The 19826-nt window shown below is 37.2% G+C and overlaps 1 protein-coding gene across 1 annotated transcript in view; it reads left to right on the forward strand.

Moving 5' to 3' along the window:
• The window catches only part of col18a1a (collagen type XVIII alpha 1 chain a), a 55202-nt gene that overhangs the window by 12924 nt on the left and 22452 nt on the right, over positions 1–19826 (forward strand). Inside the window, exons 2-7 of the mRNA XM_037686850.1 lie at positions 1395–1933; positions 4785–4868; positions 9364–9435; positions 16547–16625; positions 18423–18485; positions 19149–19261. Coding sequence (XP_037542778.1) covers positions 1395–1933; positions 4785–4868; positions 9364–9435; positions 16547–16625; positions 18423–18485; positions 19149–19261 — 950 coding nt within the window. The remainder of the gene's footprint in view (positions 1–1394; positions 1934–4784; positions 4869–9363; positions 9436–16546; positions 16626–18422; positions 18486–19148; positions 19262–19826) is intronic.

The following is a 19826-nucleotide window of genomic DNA, read 5'->3' on the forward strand; positions in this document are numbered from 1 at the left end:
ATTCTCTGGAATGTGGTACTATAGAACCCTGTCTGTTTTCAGAGCCTGTTGTGTTAGTTTGAATTCAAAAAGAAAAAAGAAGAAAATTAATTTATAGAAGAATTACAATATGAAACAGAGAAAATACATTTTTTCATACATGGAGTGCAATAAAATAGCCCAAAGTCACAGCATATAATCTGTTATTCCTTTATTGATTAGAAGTGCTTTGGTGCTTTGTTAGTCTTGTACGACTTTGCATTATTTTGCTTATGATTTGGTTAGATTAAGAAAAAAATTCTGAATTTTGTGTCTAAAGTATGCTGGTATAAAAAAAAATCACAGGGGACATGATAATCTATTGGAGTTGAATTGAAGGGAGCTTTGCTTTTATTTTTGTCTTATCAAGATATTTTACCTCTCAACTGAGGAGGTTCCTCAACTAAACCAAAAACGTTCATGCTGAATAATCCAGGTATACAATCCAACAGATTTCAGTCAGGTCATCTGGACAGTTTCTTTTTTTTTTTTTTTCTGAAATGTTTCATCTTCCATCCGGACGGCTTCATCAGTCAAGGAAACACACAACAAAACTGATTCTTCCCCCAAACAGCTTACTCCAAAGTGGAACAAACCAGTTATGTTGATGCTAAGATGGTGTCTTTGGCATGCCCCCTCCTCTGGAGCCGGCCCTCTTCCTCGTCGACAGTCATGTCAAACTGGTTCCAAACAAAAAACTGTCCAGATGACCTGACTGAAAATTGTTGGATTGTATACCTGGATTATTGAGCATGGACTTTTTTGGTTTTGAACCATTTTGACATGACTGTCGACGAGGAGGAGCACCAACATAACTGGTTTGTTCCACTTTGGAGTAAGCTGTTTGGAGGAAGATTCAGTTTTGTGTTGTGTGTTTCCTTGATTGATGAAGGCTTCCGGATGGAAGGTGAAACATTTCAACAAAAACAAAAAAGAAACTGTCCAGATGACCTGACTGAAAATTGTTGGGTTTCTCAGTTAAAGCATCATGAATGCAGGTTAAATGGAGCTAGGTCCTTGAATGAGAAGCAAAATATCTTCAATAATAAAAAAAAATAGTCCATTGGTCATTGATTCAATGAGCAAAGATGTTTCTTGAGCAGAATTGTTTTTCAAAACTTTTTTTAAAAGTCCATAAAATCAGTAAATAAAGCCTTTGATTTGACTTTGCTTTAAACAAAAGGGGGTATTTATGTTACTCATGGTCTAATATAAATAACAACACTTTTATTTTTGCATTTTTTTTTACATACCACCCATCAACAGACTTACTGTCCCTGGTCTAACTCCAAACCCTGCTGTGCTGCCCTCCCTCCTAACCTCCTCTCTGCTGTGCTCATACTGAGGCCTGATATCTTGTTTCTCCTCACCAGAAGACGACAGCGTCTCACTGCTGGAACTGATTGGGGATCCACCTCCAGATGAAATCCCCAAGGTTGAAGGACCCGACAACAAGCCTGGCTACCTCTTTGGTCCAGACACCAGCACAGGCCAACTGGCCCTCGCCCACTTCCCAAGCTCATTCTACAGAAACTTTGCACTCATCTTCAGTGTGAAACCCACTTCTGACAATGGTGGGGTCCTCTTCTCCATCACAGATTCGTCCCAGGAGATCATGCATGTGGGTGTTAGACTTTCAGCTGTGCAGGAAGACAAACAGGAGGTCATTTTTTATTACACCGAGACGAACTCGGCGCAGTCCAAAGAAGCAGCCAGGTTCCACGTGCCCTCAATGACCGAGACCTGGAACCGGTTTGCTATTTCTGTGAGGGACGACAAGGTGACGTTGTACCTTAACTGTGACGGAGAGCCTCAAGTGAAGCGCATGAAGAGATCCACGGAGAAGATGGAGCTGAAGCTTGGTGCTGGGGTCTTTGTTGGGCGAACTGGAGGGTCGAAACCTGACAAGTTTGAGGTACGTACACAGGCTGTGGCTGCTTTCAACTAAAGAATATAGCTTGTGATCAAAGTAAACATTTTCTACCTGCTCTACTGAATAGATAAAAAATCTTGTTATAGACACATTACTAAACTTGTGCTTTCTGCAGGGTAAATTAACTCTGAGACATGAGTCCTGCTGTGTGAAACCTTGGCAAAGTGCATTTAAGTGTTTTTGGTTTTACTAATTATGAAGCATTTCAGCTGAATGACTATCATGTGATTCTTTAGATTAAACTGGTTTGACACCAAATCATAATAAACATGTCTGTACCCCCCAGCCATTCTCCTGTAAGTACCTAAAACACCTCACATTTGGATTTTAATTAACATCAGTCAGCTGACTGTTCTAACTGCCAACGACTGCTGACCTCATATGTTGGAGGTTTATTAGTGCAGCAGAAGTGATACTTCACTAACTGGCAAGTTTTGTTTTTTCTTGATGGAAATTGTCACAAAACAATGGTTTTAATTTACACATGTCTTATTGACTTGTTTTGCTTTTATTTATCCTTTTTAAAAATGCACCTTTGCGTTTTTCTTGATATATGATGACCACATTCGCAGTAGTTTGTCAGAGTCAGAGTCAGAGTCAGAGTTTCTTTGTCATTCGCACCTCATGTGGTACATGTGGTGGAGCGAAATTATGTCCACAGGGTCCCAGTTACATCCAACAATAAAATGTATAAGAAAAACAGTAACATCTAAGATATGAACTAAGAAAAACATCAACTAAATATACACTAAGCACTCATAACATAAAACATTGAACATCACCACAAACATGAACATGAGTCTGTGAGCAGATGTGCACGCATGAACACATCAACATTGAAACAGATCAGCAGCAACATGAAACAGATCAGCAGCAACATGAAACAGATCAGCAGCAACCTGAAACAGATCAGCAGCAAGCTGTTCCTCAGTCTAGTGGTTCTACACTTAATGCTCCTTAACCTCCTTCCTGAGGGGAGTGGGGCAAAAAGTGTATGTGCTGGGTGGGTGGGGTCCTTCATGATGCAGGTGGCCCTCTTCCTGCATCTGGAGGTGTAGATGTCTGTGATGGTGGGGAGACTGATTCCAACAGATTTCTGTGCAGCCTTCACCACTCTCTGCAAAGCTTTTATGTTACTGGTTATGTTACTTATGTTACTGGTTTTCAGTTATTTCAACAACTTACCTTCTTGTTTTGTTAAAATAAAATAAAAAATTGCTATTAGAAGCACAAAGCTAAGAAAAAAAATATATACTTTTGACAAAAAAGGCAAATTGTGTATAGATAGATAGATAGATAGATAGATAGATAGATAGATAGATAGATAGATAGATAGATAGATCACAATGTTACTTTTCAGAATGAGAAGAACTGATTTGACTCGCTGAAAAAATAAAACTAAAGCATGCAATAAGGATACAAAATCAAGTACAAAAAGGTGAAAAAGAAATATAATATTTACAAGATTCAAAACAAATATCGTAAATGACAACATAGTAGAATATTACGGGACTGGTAGGATGAATTCGTATGAAAAAGTATTTCACAGGTAGTAAAATAAGCTTAAATGCACATGATATATATTGCACACATGCAAGGTACTTCCTAGGTATTTCTTCACAGCTAGCTACTTTATTAGAAATACATGTTCACAAAATCATTTTTAATGAAAGCTTGAATACATTTGTCCTTGAGGACTGATCTCTTAAGTGCTATTTGTATTTGTACTGTGTTGTAGGCATAAAGTCAGTGATTCCAAGTTAAAAATGTGTCAATTCTCTCACAATTGCTTGTTCACAACTAGCACTAAGAATCATGGTCTAGTGAGCTTCAAGCTTGTGTCTTTTAATTTCCCCTAATCAATTGGAACTGGAAGCTTAAAAAAAAAAAACATTTAAGCGAATATACAAATATAAAAATGTTCATTCTACTCAAAGCCAAAAATGATGAAGGCCTCGGTGATTGATCCTTTTCATGTTGAGAACTTAAGATTTATGATAAGGATCTAAAGCGCTATGATAAAAGAGAAAGGGACAAATGGACAGCTAAACATCCGACAGAAAAGGCCTTGTCCTACTCAAAAACACCCGTTAAATTTCTGCAGAAAGAAAGATTTGAAATATCAAAGAGCCATTTATCTTCAAAGTTCTCCTAAAAGCTCCATTTGGTGTTTTACTCAGGACATAAATGTATCTATAAACAGTCAACTTCAAATATACCAGCAGAGACACCACAGCTAATGGCTTTGATAGCCAGGAAGATAGTGTTCACGCTATCAGTGCGTTTCCTGTGTGGGAGCTTGTAACAGATTGTGTTATTGAGGCAGAAATACTGGCACTTCACAGAAAGAGGTTAAAACCAGACTTCAGTAGTCCCAGTTCTCTAGTAGAGGGGATTCCCTGGGATGATAAAAAAAATCCCACATACCAACAAGTTCAGAGACGAGCAGACGCGTTTATATGAGAACAATTTAATTATTATTTTTGGAAAGGATACTGGCAACAGGAAGACTATTTATGCTATGAATTAATGAATGGAAAAGGGGTATGATTATATAAGTTAAACTTCATCATACTCCTTTTCAGACTCACAGTCACCAAAAAAGTGGAGTATTTACATGTATTTGAGTATTTAAAAATCGAGTATGTATATTTAATAATAAGATATTGTATTTACACTTAGACATTACACCAACAAAACATAATAATAAAGACTTTCATGTTTCTGTCTGAAATAAAATTATCAATTCAAATTCAATTAAATTCAATTCAACACGTGCTATTCTGACATGACCATGTGTATCATCAGACACCAAAGACGTGTTTTCCAACAGGGTGTGATCAGTGAGCTGAGGGTGGTGGGAGACCCCCGTGCTGCCGAGAGACTCTGTGAGGAAGAGGAAGATGATTCAGATATGGTGAGTTAATTACTTCTTTTTTTTAAGATAATTGACCACAAGTACATTTTTCCTGGATTTTCACTGCAGAACAATAGAAAGATTTTCTTTGATGAGTTTGTTGAAAACGAACATGTCTAAACAACCTCGGGCGCTATCTCGTTTTAATTTAACTACATTATTGAGTGAAGGGTTTGCAAATCCAAAAATTGAAAAGCAAAACAGTGAGGGTTACACAGCTCTTTTGTTTAAAACAGCATGCCGTAGATTCAACTACATGAAAAAAAAATCAACAAAGTTAAGTCAGGTCATCAGGGTGGTTTCTTTTTGTTGAAACGCTTTGTCCTTTATCCAAAGGACTTCGTCAGTCCGAGGAGTCACAACAAACTCAGCCCCATAAGTAGCACACTTATAGTGGACCAACCAGTTTGATGGTGGTAAAATGGTTAAATTGGCCCTCTTCTCCCACTGACGTGAGTGTGCTGCTTGTGGGACTGAGTTTATTGTGGCTCCTTGGACTGATGAAGTCCTTTGGATGGTTTATTTTTGTTGTTGAAACATTTCATCCTCCATCCACATGACTCGACTTAACTTTGTTGGAAATTTTACCTGGATTTTTGAGCATGGACTTTGATACCTGCAAAAACCTTCTTGAATAAGATAAATTGCATTTTAATCCCCGTTTTGTTCTCACTTTATTAAAATGTACCTATCCAGCACACCGTTTTATTTTCTTGCTCTTTGGTTCACTTCCAAGTTGTGCAATCTACTGTACACTTCCAAAATCCCACTTATTTGCTTTTCAACAAAGTTGCTTAAACATAATGATAGCAGTGGGTTGTGTTGCCTCTTTAGGATTACCCCTGTTGGTTACATGTCTGTCCACTAAATGAAAATATCTAGGTTGTCTGGTTGCAGCATCTGTCAACAGCAGGATGGTAAAGGCGTGCAAGCCCCGCCCCAACTGTCTCCATTTGGCTAACACTTCTAGACTTTGTTTATTAGCGTGGTTAGTTTCTTTGGCTGCCTTGGAAAGATTACGTTGTGCACCCTCCTCTTCGTCTCAACGCTGTAAACACAGAGAATGTCATCAAAATCAGTTGATTTGTGATACAAATGTATGAACTTATATTAACAATACCAAGAACAAAAGTGGACAAAATATGAAAGAAAGTAAAATAAAACTGGGAAATGAGACTTTATTACAAAACTGGATCCAACCTCAAGTGGGGAACGATTAAGGAGTATTTTGCAGATAATGTAAATGTGGAATAAATCACATATTTTGCTGTTCTAAAGGTCCGTTACCAGTATTGTTTTCAGTATCTGTTCAAAAGTACAACAAAATTTGCATTCACTTATGTAATTGGCATTTAGTAGAAGTTTTTATGAGGCTAAGTTAAAAATAAAAAGGCAAAATAACTGTTCCATAAAATGATTTTGCATGAAAAGTGAAAATAACTGATGTGAATTAGTTAGGTGATCCTTTCAATCCTTCATTGTGAGGCTGCAGTGGTGGGTTCTTTCTTTTGAGCTTGTTTTTGTAAACCTGGTTATGTTTCTAAGGTGAATTCTGGCTCCTTTGAATCTGGTAGAGTCACAAAATTCATGGCACAATTAGGGGAAAGAGATTTATCTTCTTTCAAATGCTTTAAAGTACAACATTGAGTTTAGTGAACAATTCTTTTAGAGTTTTTCCTAAAGACAAATTACCGTATTTTCTGGTGTATAAGTCGCTTCGACGTATGTCACGTTTATTATGCGTCACTGCTGACCCCCGGGAGATGTGGTGTCATGCCAGCAGTCAATTGGCTGCTGCGGGAGCACTCACGGAAGAACTCGCTGTTGCAGTTCTTCGAAATTTAACAAGATTAACACTTAAAAACAAATTTGTTTGCTCCACATTATAGCAAAGGTGATTCTCAGTTTAACTTTTTCCTTACTAAATGCACTTTAATGGTCAATCTTAGCACCAACATAACTGGTTTGTTCCACTTTGGAGTAAACTGTTGGGGGAAGAATCCGTTTTGTGTTGTGCGTTTCCTTGACTGATGAAGCCTTCTGGATGGAAGGTGAAACGTTTCAGCACAAAAAATAAAAAAAGAAACTGTCCAGGTGACCTGACTGAAAATTATTGGATTGTATACCTGGATTATTGAGCATGGACTGTGTTGATATTAGTTGTCTGAAGTCAACTTATACAGTATAGAGTATATTTTGCATCTACATTCTGCATTCATTTAACCAGGCAAACACGTTTAGATCAGAGATCTCATTTTCAAGGGAGGGCCTGAAGGCAGCCTAAACATGTTTTTGGACTGATGGAGAAAACCCACGCAAACACAAGGAGAACATTCAAACTCCTCCACACAGAAGGACCGTAGGCTCAACCTAGAGCAACCCAGGACCGTCTTGATGTGAAGCAACAGCGCTAAACACTAAGCAGCCCAAAAACATGCTATGCAAAGTGATTTACTACACAAACAGGCGTGAAACCCAATTTTACAATTAAAAAAGAGACACACAGCTATATTTTACAGGACACTTGTGGTGTTGATATGATTTTCTGCAGTCCTCATCAGGTGTTAGTAATTTCTGCAATCATTTACCTTAAAGAGGTCATATAAAAAGTAATGGGTAAACACATCAGTCCACGACATACTAAGCTCGAGCACTTGTTGACAGTGATGGTGCAGATGGTAAAGTAAGTACAGAACGTTATACAGACTGAGAATTATTGCTGTCCTGAAATATGCCCATTTATAAATCTATTTGATGTCTTGTTTCACTGGCAACAGTAAATCTGTGATGATAAAAGTCTGGTATCACTTCTGACCCCGGCCACCCACATATAAACACAGGTGCCTCACTGCAGCCCACCATCAGCCTTAACTGTTATTTAGTGAAACATTCACAGCTGCTCTGCACACTCAGACCACCAAGAACATGTCCTGACTGACGGAATGAACGTCTTTCGATGTTGTTCACTGGTTTCTGGTTTCAGCCCATCATCTCAAACGATATAGACTCATTTACACACCAATAAAATAAAGACTGAGCTGAAGTTTACTGCAAGACGCCTGTATCTTGTAAATTCACTTAACTAATGCTGACAGAGAAACAGAGCTCTCCTTGTTGGTTTAGCTTTGTAACCACTTTCATTTGGATCTGTTTAGTGGGAGATGGGAGAGGGAGATGATCTGATAACTAGATGGGGCAGGTAGAATCCTAACTGTCATTTATCCAATGGAAACAAAGCAATGGGTTTACGTTACACAAGACCCAAGGCACACAACCCAAGACCGACAAGTGGTGCTGCACCAGGAGTTTTGTTCTGGTGGGGAAGGATTGATGAGTGAGTGAGTGCAGCTGGGTATGATTACAGGTGAACAGCAGGGGTGTGACAGGGTAGCTGAGGGAAACTACGAACAGGAAAACAGGCTGAACAGGTAAGAGAAAAACAGAATAACTAAGAAACAAAGACAGAAAAATGTACAGGATCATTGAAAACATCTAATGCATAAAACTGACAAAACATGGATACACAATCAAAACTAACCAACTAAAACTGTGAAAAACAACCACATAAAATATCCCAAAACTGTGACACCTTGGATAAAGGGCAATATATTTCAAATGATGGATTTCCAAATGGGGCAGCACGGTGGCACAGTTGGCAGAGCTGTTGCTTCTCAGCAAGAAGGTCACTGGATCAAATCCCAGCTGAGGGCCTTTCTGGGTGGAGTTGCATGTTCTCTCCGTGCACGCGTGCGTTTTCTCCTGGTACTCCGGTTTCCTCCCACAGACCAAAAACATGCATGTTAGACTGATTGGTGACTCTAAATTGTCCCTAGGTGTGAGAGAGAGAGTGAATGTGTTGTTGTATTGTTTGTCTCCGTGTCCCTGTGAGGACTGGAGACCTGTCCAGGGTGTCCCTCACCTCTCACACAGTGACTGCTGGATATGGGCACCAGTGACCCCTGTGACCCAGAAAGGATGAACAGGGTAAAGATAATGAATGGATGGATTTTTCATATGGGTATATGTCCAATATGTTGTGCAGTTCTAGATAGATAGATACTTTATTAATCCCAATCTCATGTTCTAATTTAAAAAAACAAAAAAACATGAAATAATCAAAAAAGAAACAAAATACACAAATTTGGATAAAAAACAAAAACAATATGCACATGTGCAAGGTAGTAAGGGAGTACTACATTCATGATTAACCTCGATTAACCTCTAGTATTACGTTGCACCTTCATTAAACCATATTACTCTAGTACCAAGTACTGACACAAATGATGTATTTAAGAAAAGGACAGTCGTACAGAATGCAAACAGTGATTACACAGTGACTAAACTTCAAATGCCAGTGACTTAATTTTGACCAAGAAAATCATGTGAAGTATTCTTGGGTGCTTGGAGGGGGCAGGGTAACCACTTATTCTGAGGGCTAGATGTTTCGAGGCCAACAGCTACAGGATGTGTTGTGAACTGTGTTTTTGGTCTCCAGGCTTCAGGAGAAGGAAGTGGCAATGAAGAAAGCAGACTCCCGAGTCATTACATGGACAAGCCCAGATATACGGTATGGAACAACATTTCTCTGTTAATTATTGACCCGGTTCTTTTACAGAAAACCGTTTGGTCCATTTTCTCACTGGGCATTGCTCTGGAACATCGACTCTTTGCAGTAAAAGTCATTGACGAGCGACAGCCAATGAGCTGCATCTGCCTTTTACGTTTGTGGAAAGAAAGTTTCTACTTAAGGATTTTGTTTTCAAATCCCCTCAGATATTAACAGTTTTTTGAAAAAAATCTTAAAATCTGTATCCCAAGTTTCTTTAGAGCCACTAAAAACTGAGTTATTTAAAGTTGCCAATTTGTTGGTGTTTATAAAAAAGAAAAGTATTTTTCACCAGACATTTTGTTGGCGAGTGGATGATCCGTGCAGAAGGTCTCTGGTTTTTCGGAACTGCAGTGAATGGGGTTTTGGTCTATTTCTCTCGTTTTCTTTTCCTAGTTTACATAAATTCTTTGCAAGGACTTTAGAAACTTTTGTTAGTTTCAGTGTGCTGTAGTTTATTTGACGTTAAAGATAATCGTGAAAGAGTGACTGCAACAAAACACGTGTTGTGATCTGTCTAGTAAAGGGTTAATTGAAACGACTTTTCACTCTCGCAGACATCATACAGTATTTTTTTATTTAGTAATTGGGTGAATGTTTATGAATCAATCACACTATTGTGATCCTTTTTTCTTCCATAGATTTTCGACACAATTCTCGTCTCGCATATTTCAAGCTACTTCAACAAATCGTATATCAAACGTTCAGCTTGTTCAGGAGAAGGGCGCTATGACTTCCTTTTCTGCCATTTTGTTTTGGTCAGAGAAAATGAATAGAGCTCATTTGACCTCCTTCAAATCTTTAGATCTGTTCACAACCTTTTACTGCTCCTTTCACGTTTTGTTCTGGTTCAGCTTCTTTCAGCTTCCTTCTGCAAATTTAAACTTTTTTTCAGTTGCTTTCAATTCATTTAATTGTTTTTTCAGCTGTTTTGGGCTCCTTTCAAAATCTTTCTGCTAGTTTCTACTTTTTTCTGCTATTTCAGCTAGTATTTAGCTGTTTTAATGCTAATTTAAGCTTTTTCAACTAATTTCACATTTTTTCACTCATTTCAGCTTTTTTCAGCCTAATTAAAAAAAAAAAGTGCTATGTCTACTTCCTTCTGGTAATTTAAGTTTCTTTATACTTTTCAGCTACTTTTCAACTGTTTTTTTTTTTTTTTTTGTTAATTTGGGTGACCGAGATGGGGTAGAGGCAGGTCAGCCAACTCGGGACCTGAAAGTCCCAGTTATTGCACATCTCGTGGTGTCTCTGAGCAGCACACCCTATCCCCAAATGCTCCCCAGGCGCCTCCAACAGCCGCCCACCGCACCACCTGGTGGTGGATGGGTTAAATGCAGAGAGTCAATTTCACCATTGTATGGGGGCATACAATGATGACAATACAAAACACATTATCATTATTATTATGATTAAGCTTTTTTCGTACAATTTCTACGTTTTGTGCTCATTTTTGCTTCTTTCCGCAAACATATTATTTCTGATTTCTTCTGCTAATTTAAGCTTGTTCTACCTTTTCAGCTCTACCTTTTTAGCGTTTTTAGCTAATTTAAGCCGTTTTCAGATAAATTGAGTTTTTCATGGTAATTTCTGCTACTTTCAGCCTAATTAATTTAGTTATGCTAATTTCAGCATGGTATGCTCCTTTCAGCTTTGTTCTGCTAGTTTCAGCTTTTTTCTCTTTTCCAACTGCTTTTTAGCTGTTTTGTGCTAAATTTAGCTTTGTCAACTAATTCCACTTTTTTTTAGCTAATTTCAGCTCCTTACACTTCCTTTTGGTACTTTTGGCTTCTTTCTGCCTTTTCAGCTACTTTTCAGCTATTTTTTTGTTGTTGTTGTTGCTAATTTCAGCCTTTTTTTTAAGCTAATTTACTCATTTTATGCCAATTATTTGGCATAAAACAATTACAATATTTCTACTTCCTTCTGGTAATTTAAGTTTCTTTATACTTTTCAGCTACTTTTCAGCTGTTTTTTCTTTTCTTTTCTTTTTTTGATAACTTGTGGGACCGAGTAGGGGTTGTATTTGGTGAACATGAGTCACCAAATATAGTATGTGCTCGATCTGCTTTCTTCTGATAACTTATCCTTATTATTTCATTTCAGCTGCATTTCAGCATATTTTAACTAATTTCAGCTGTTTTTCAGCAAGTTCTTCAGCTATAAGCATTCACACTGCATTTTCGCAGGAAATGTAATTTCTCTAGTTCCTATTTACACTCAAACTTCCAGGATTACTCTTCCTATGTTTAGCATTGCATTTCCTGAATCTGTTGCTATCGTTTTGTCTTAGTTTTGTTTTCACTCCGTCTAACTCCACCCACCTTGTCCTCCAGATTCCCCTCTCTGCTTTTAGCTCTTCTCACTTTCTGCCCGTCACATTCCTCAGACACCCACTTCCAACCTCTCACCCTCAGAGATAGTCCTGCAGGTTAGGATGTAGCACAGCCACCACCCTGCCCCACCTTACGCCGTCCTCTCACAATTATAGTGGAGTTCCAAAAACCAGATGTGCATTAGAGCCAAGTCGGAGGCTCGCCTCGCCTCTGGGCTCTGCTGCACTGACAGGATTCCTAATCAGCTGTGCGTTCAGGAACTGGTGGAAATAAAGTTGTAGAAGAGGAGAGAGCAAGGTCAGGTTCATGTTTCAAAGTTTCATCATTTTGAGCTTTACGAGGGGCTTCTTTCCATCCCTTCTGTAGGCATTTATTATCAACGTGCAATGTCGTGTTCTAGGAAACAGCTGGAGTTTAATGTCCACCTGTCCATGTTTTTCCATCTGACGAGGATGTCTTCACTCTGGGGAACATCTTCACTTCGCTCAGTCGTCCAGGCAGCGTAATTACAGCAAGTCTGAGCAGAGACGAGCCTGAGAGGGAGAGTTTAAGTGACGTTTTCCATTTAGTCACGCTGGAATTCAGCGGTGATGGATGAAAGGGCAAGTCAGTTGTTTTTAACGGTGTCACCATTTGAATCAAAGTGTTCCCTGAAGGATGAAGCCCAGAGTGGAAATGTTTCGGCTGCATTATTGTTCCAACCAAAGAATGGTTCAGGTCTGAGGAATGCAGCTACTTAAGGTTTAGTAGAAACTAAGGAAGTATGTACTATATAACACGTTTATTTTCTCTTGAATGAAAAATAAATCTTTTCTAAATGAAAGTTTCTGTCGGCGTGATGTTGGTGTTTTAAGGCGTATTTATTTTTAAAGGCTAAAATCAGGGTTGTTTGGGTGGAAGTGCTCTGATTACAGCTGATTTATTTATGTTGTGCAAAATACCAGAGAGCCAAACCTTTGTTTCTACATTTGATAAACAGTCACAGAGTCTTTTCTCCACATTCAGGACAGCATTTCAACAAGCTGTTTTTTTTTATTTATTTTTTTATTGTTTTTATTGTGTGACTGTTTATGAAGCATTCACACTATTGTGATCCATTTTTTCTTCTGTACATTTTTTGGCATCTTCCTCGTTCCACAACTTTTGTGCTATTTCAGCAAATCATATATCAAAACGTTCAGCTGTTTCAGGACAATCCTGCTGTGACTTTTGTTATTGGTGCAACTTTAGCTTTTTGAAATATTTTAGCCTTTTCTGCCATTTTTTTTTCTCGTAGAAAATGAATTGAGCTTATTTTACATCCTTCAACTCTTTAGACCTGTTTACAACCTTTTACTGCTCCTTTCACATTTTGTTCAGGTTCAGCTCCTTTCAGCTTCCTCGTGCAATTTTAAACTTTTTCAGCTACTTTCGGCTAATTTCAGCTGTGTTTTTGAGCTGTTTTGTTCTCCTTTCAGAGTCTTTCTGCTACAGTAACTACAACATTTTTGTACTTCATCCAACTTCTTTCTGCTAATTTCAGTTTATTATGCCCGTTTCAGTTTATTTGTGCAAGTTTCAGCTTTTTCTGCTATTTCAGCTAGTATTTAGCTGTTATGCTAATTTTAGCTTTTTTGACCTAATGCCACATTTTTTGCACTCATTTCAACTTTTTTCCAGCCTAATTCATAAAAAATGTGCTCTCTCCACTTCCTTCTGGTTAATTAAGCTTCTTTCTGCTTTTTTAGCTATTGTTTAGCTGTTTTTTTGTTTTTTTCAGCCTTTTTCTGATAATTGTCACTTCTTTGTGCTCACTTATGCTTCCTAACTGGGCACAATTGTTCTCTCTCCACTTCCTTCTGGTAATTTAAGCTTCTTTCAGCTTTTTTAGACTTTCAGCTGTTTTTTTTTTTTGGGTTTTTTTTGCTAATTTATACATTTTTCATATCATTTCCACTTCTTTGTGCTCATGTCTGCTTCTTTAAACCTAATTGGGCAAACATGCTCTTTTTTGCTTTATTCTGCTAATTTAAGCTTGTTCTATCTTTTCAGCTACATTTTTATTATCATTTTAGCTTATTTCAGCTGTTTTCAGATAAATTCATGTTTTATTCTAATTTCTGCTACTTTCAGCCTAATAATTTTTTTTTCTTCCAGTTTCAGCTGGCTATGCTCCTTTCAGTTTATTTCTGCTAGTTTCATCTTTTTCAGCTATTTCAGCTCGTTTTGTGCTAAATTGAACTTTTTCGTCTAATTCCACATATTTTGTTTAGCTCTTTTCAGCTCTGTCCACTTACTTCTGATAGTTTAAGCTTCTTTCTGCTTTTTCAGGTATTTTCAGCTACTTTTTGTTAATTTCAGCTTTTAATTTTTTATTTTAGCTAATTTCCTATTTTTTGTGCTCATTTCTTATTTAAATCTAATTCAGCAAATCTGTTTTCTTTATGCTAACTTAGGCTTTTTCTTCCATTTAAGCTACATTTCAGCATGTTTTTAGCTAATTTCAGCTGATTTTAGCAACTTCTTTAACAATAAGCATTCACACTGGATTTTTGCAGGAAATGCAATTTCTCTAGTTTTATTTATTGTAATTCAGAGAGCATGTTCTATAACCCATTCTTCTCAGCTGTAGAGGTGAAATATGTTCCCTCTTCATACCTGTTCTTACATCCAGGAGGTACTTTAGTTCATGTCCATCAATGCTGTGCTCTAAAGGATACCCCCCACCCCCACCCATCAGTCTCTGATGCACTGAGGGGAAACAAGTGGGGCATTCTTTATCACATTAATTCATAAATCAACTCCCAAGAGTCAATGATGGTGTGGAAGAATTCTTTGTGTAGTTAGTGCTGCGCAACACCGAGGGAGGAATGTTCCTCTGGACAAAAAAAGGTTAATTATCGACCCCAGGAGGGGTGATTAGCTCCTCTCTCTGCTACATGTTCCTGCACTGTCCCCACTTTAATTTGAGGCACGTCACTGCTGAAGAATGAGTTGTTGCATTTTAAAAAAAAATTTATTTCATCTACAATTTTGGGAACCAGTCAGTCTGTTTGACTTGTCTCTTGCCTTCCAACCTCAACGTGACTATATATATTTAACAAAAACACAATAAGTGAAATAATCCTCGCTTCTGGGTAACGAGCGCTGTCATTTTTACCATCAAAAGAAAGCAGCCGAAGACACGACAAATTAAAGTTGCGTTCTTTGCAGGAATGCATGTTGCATGGAAAAGCTGTAAACAAAGATGCGATGCCATCTGTTAACATTCAAAGCATGTGTTGGGAATGACTCTCAGCTACTACCACACCGAATTTTAGCTCAACATCTATAAAACTGACTGAGTTAGAGCCGTCGCTTAGATTGATTAGTTGTGACGGCCATCTTGAATTGGGTTTAGTGTTGTGGATATTCATTGATTACTTTGAGTTTGATCACTTTTAGGCATTCATGAGATGTTTTGCTAACGGAAAGCACACATACAGACACAGGCCTTTCATGGCAGCAGGTGATGATAGAACTTGAAAATTATGCTTAAATCAAATAAAATTGTGATGCAGAGATAAAGTTACAGGTATATTGACGAAATGCTATTTTTAATAGAAGCTGGATATTTTTAAATTGTGATTTCTGGACATTTGTGATTCATGAATTCTCTTTTTTTTTCTTTGCTTATTAACAAGTTTTATGTATCACGCCCCGGTACCAACAACGTCAAAAATGTGGGTGGGGTAGATGAAGCACCCACATTTGCCCCTACCCTCATTCGCCCTCTGGGCCCATGAGCAAGGCCCTTAACCCACCATCTGCTCCCCAAACAGGTCTCTCTTGAAAATGAGTCCTCGTTGCTCAATGAGACTACCTGTATAAATAAAGGGTAAATAAAAAATGAAAAAAAAAAAAAAAGACTCACATCACGTATTAGACATTTATAGTTGGACAAGTCTGCCTTGAAAATCCAACATTTTATGTTACTTATTTTCATTCTTACGCAAGTGACAAGTGTGTTAAGGTTGGAAATAGTGTATCTATGTCAGTGCCTCTTTTCTGTGGGGTCCCTCAGGGCTCGATTCTTGGACCCCTTTTGTTTTCATTCCATCTGTTCCCTTTGGTAATTTCCTTGTTGTTATTATTATTATTATTATTATTATTATTTTAATTACTGCCTTGGTCTTATTGTTAAGCACTTTGGTAAAAGCTGCTGCTTTAAATGTGCTTTATAAATAAATTCCACTTGACTTATTTATATTTTTCTTCTATAATGTTAAGTAGTTTAACTAGAGATTTAAACTCAGATGCAGACTCTGAATGTTGGTATCTTTGTGTTGAATGAAAGACAAGGATCATTTTCTGTAAGCTTCTAAGATTTACTTTCAAAATTTACTACATATATTTGGGAGTTAACACGGTTTAAGTGTGTACCTTCGGTTCACATGAAGTTCTGCAACATATTCTGATGGTGATTACCACCATGCACCCCACGCTGATTTAACTGTGCTGCTGAAAGACCCGGGAGTTGTTTTAGATTGTTTGCACATCCGATCTCTAAACATTAAAGCGGCGCAGAACATGAATCATTCTGTTTGTGATTAATGTTTACAAGGAGAAACGCTTTTCCCATGAAGGAATATTGTTTACAGAGTTATCCACTGTGGGAGGTGGAAACGGGCCCAGTGAATGAAGAACAGCTTCCAGCAACATGTCATCCACGGACAACATTTTTCTTCGTTTTTACTTGAAATATTTTATTTTGGCAGACTGCGTCTCCGTCTTTTCCACCCATCCCGCAGCCACCTCCGAGAAGGAAAGGGGAGGAAGTGATCATCAAAGAAACTGGTGAGATTAAATCTAAATGCATACATAATGTTGACAGATTTTAAAATTAAATCATTTAAAGTTACTTCTTGCAGATGCCAAAAGTTTACGTTAAATGTTCTCATACACGCGTTAAATCTGTTTCATAATGTAATTTTGATTATGAAAATTTTAAGGTAATAAGTTGGGGAAAAAAAACTGTTTCGCTTTTAAGAGATTATTGATGAATGTTGGGCATAAAGTTAAATATTTTGACAGCTGCAGGGTCCACATTCCTTCAACTTGCAGGTCTGAGGCACAAACAAATGTCTCCACCTAGTGGCCAAATGGATTAACGCAGTTGGTGGGAGCTTGGGAAGTTTTTATTCTTGTTCTCCCTTTTTTTTTTTAGTTCAAATTTCCAGAAGAAAATAATAAGAAGAAGAATCAAAGGTTAAAAATTGTTCATAAATTTGGCTGTCAACAAGATGTGATGCAGCCGCAATGTGAAAAATGTGCATTCTGTTTATTTATTTTTTTTTTTTTGGTTTTACATTTTACACAAATTCTTAACCTTTTTGGGAAATAAGTTGCACATAAAAATGAAATATATATATATATAATATATTTTAATTTAGCTTTTGTTGCTGAATTAGTTTCTAAAAATTAGTTTTGAGTTTATGCAAAAATGCCAAAAGGTTTTTCCAACATCATCAGATAAATTTGAGCTGATTGGCAAATATTTAGAAACATCCGATAGTTTTGTGGAAATTTGTTTATGGGTTGCTCAGTTGATTCAACATGTCGAACCAGTTTGGGATCTGAGAATTATATGCTGTATTTTATAAAGACATGTTTTTAATTTAACACATCTAACTAAATTGGAACTGACCTCATAGTTTAATGCTCTGAAGCTTTTCATGTCTGAGCAAAGCAGCTTAATTTCACCTACAATGTAATTGTTCTCTTTGACATTTCATCATGTCTGGTAATTAGTTTGGTTTGTGACTCCAGTTTGACCAAAACATCTGATTTTTCTCACTCTTGTTTCACACCCTTCAGTTTCAACTCCCAGTTTGTGTTGATTTCAGTGTCATGTCTGTTTTATTGTGGTGTAACTGATTGATTGGGGGGAGGGGGGAGGGGCTATATTCATAAATGTCTAATAATTGTTGACCCATGTTCGCACATGACTTAAAATGGGTTGAAAAACATTTTTATTTTATGCATTTTCAGCTGTACCTGTTGGCCAAAGAATCGTTTTGATCAGTGAAAAGGCAAAAACATAGTATTTCATTCCGGGCCGCACTCAACTGGAAATTATTTAGTCTGTTTTAGATTAAATTTGAGGACAATTTAAAGAGAATACATACATTTCTTTATTGTAGATATTTTTCTGTACCTATGTTTTAGACTTACTGTATTTTTCAGACTATAAGGCACTTAAAGTCCTTTAATTTTCTCAAAAATCGACATTGAGCCTTATAATCCGGTGCACCTTATGTATTAATTCTGGTTGTGCTTACTGACCTCAAACCAATTTTATGTGGTACAACTGAACAATGTTGAGAGTTATTGTGAATGAGTTGAATAAAGTTTGACCTGACTGTTTTGTTTCGCTTAATGTTCCTTACAATCCGAAAAATATGGTAATCTGCACAAAGTGCTCATGTTTGCATGTTAACAAGTTTTGTTTCTGCTGTTTCTTCTAAAAAAAAAAAACCCAATAAAAATAGATTTCTTCTAAAATTCCAGGTTTTAATTGACAAAACAGCAGCAGATTCTCCGCTAAGCTATTATTTAAGGGAAATAGATTAACTCTGTTTTTTGTGTGTTTAGCTGGTGACTCAGAGCAATTTTTAGTTTCCGTGGACTCCAAGTCCAGACATCTTGGTTCAGCAGGTGAGCTCCAAGTATCCAGAACAAGCTTGTTTTTTCCTCTTTGTGCTTTGGAATATTTTATTATCTTTATGTTGTTTTAATTTATATGAGGTGTTGGGCATATGTCTAGGTCAGGTGCATGGAAATGTGGAAACTTTGGCTACAAGTGATGAAAAAAAATTACTTTAATTAAAGATAACAGCTGGAAAGAGATGAAGACAATATGATTTCATTGAAACTAATAATGATCTGAAATCTGCCGTTTATTCCAAAGTGAAATAACTTCAGCAATGGCTCGTTAGAAACATTAAAGATGTTTGCACAGCTGAAGTCGTTTTGCTCTGAATGTCATCATGTTGTGCTATAACCAACCACCAGGCTGCACTTTACACGGTTTCCACTAAAAGTGACTCATTCAGTGGGGGTGGAAGCATGCTGGGTCAGTGTGGGTCACATCAGGACAGCTGTGCATGAAGATGCAAGATGTTTGTTCTCTTACTGCCTTAAAATGTCCCATAAATTACAAATGTACATGCATGCATGCTCCATCCAGCAACAAGTGGGTTCCTTTAATTTCACTTTTCTTCTTGCTTCTTTTGGAAGCAGGTTTTGTTCAGTTTGATACTTGGAAAACTGCTGTTAATCTGTTATATTAACGACTGTGTCTAAACTGTGTTACTAAAGGAGAGAAGGGAGACAGAGGGGACAAAGGCGAGAAAGGAGACCGGGGTCCATTTGGACCAAAGGGAGAAGCAGGTTCTGCCTTCAACTCACGGGAGGCAAACCGTGGAGACAAGGTGTGCTAACAAAACTGTCCTAGAACACTTTAAAACTTTAAAAAATAAATCTTCTAAAGCAAATTTCAGTATTTTTTTTCTGAGAAAAAAATAAAAAAACCACCTGGGTTTTGAACCATTAAATTGTCGTCATCATCTGTTGAATCAGCAAATTACCTTCCCTATAACATTTATATAGTGATCCATTCTGTAATCCTGCTGTAAGTCAAATAACTATTGTTCGCAGACATTAAAGCATCACATTGTTCGCACACACGAGGTAGAGCAAGACAGGAAATAAGGTTTCACAAAATTAACAACTCTTTACAAAAGTTGAAGTTAAGTAGATAATTTTAAATAATGTCAGACGTTATTTATTTTTTGTAAACTAATGAAAACGGCTACAACAAACACAGCTGTAGCTATAAATTAACGTGTGACCGCTTTGATAGAATAATAAGCCCTAAACCCAAGCTGCACAAGATTCATAATTATCAAGATGATCAGCAATATTAATGGTTTATATATATATATATATATATATATATATATATATATATATATATATATATATATATATGATAGA

Source organism: Nematolebias whitei, chromosome 13 (assembly GCF_014905685.2).
Source record: "Nematolebias whitei isolate Nwh7 chromosome 13, NemWhi1, whole genome shotgun sequence".
Classification (NCBI taxonomy): domain Eukaryota; kingdom Metazoa; phylum Chordata; class Actinopteri; order Cyprinodontiformes; family Rivulidae; genus Nematolebias; species Nematolebias whitei.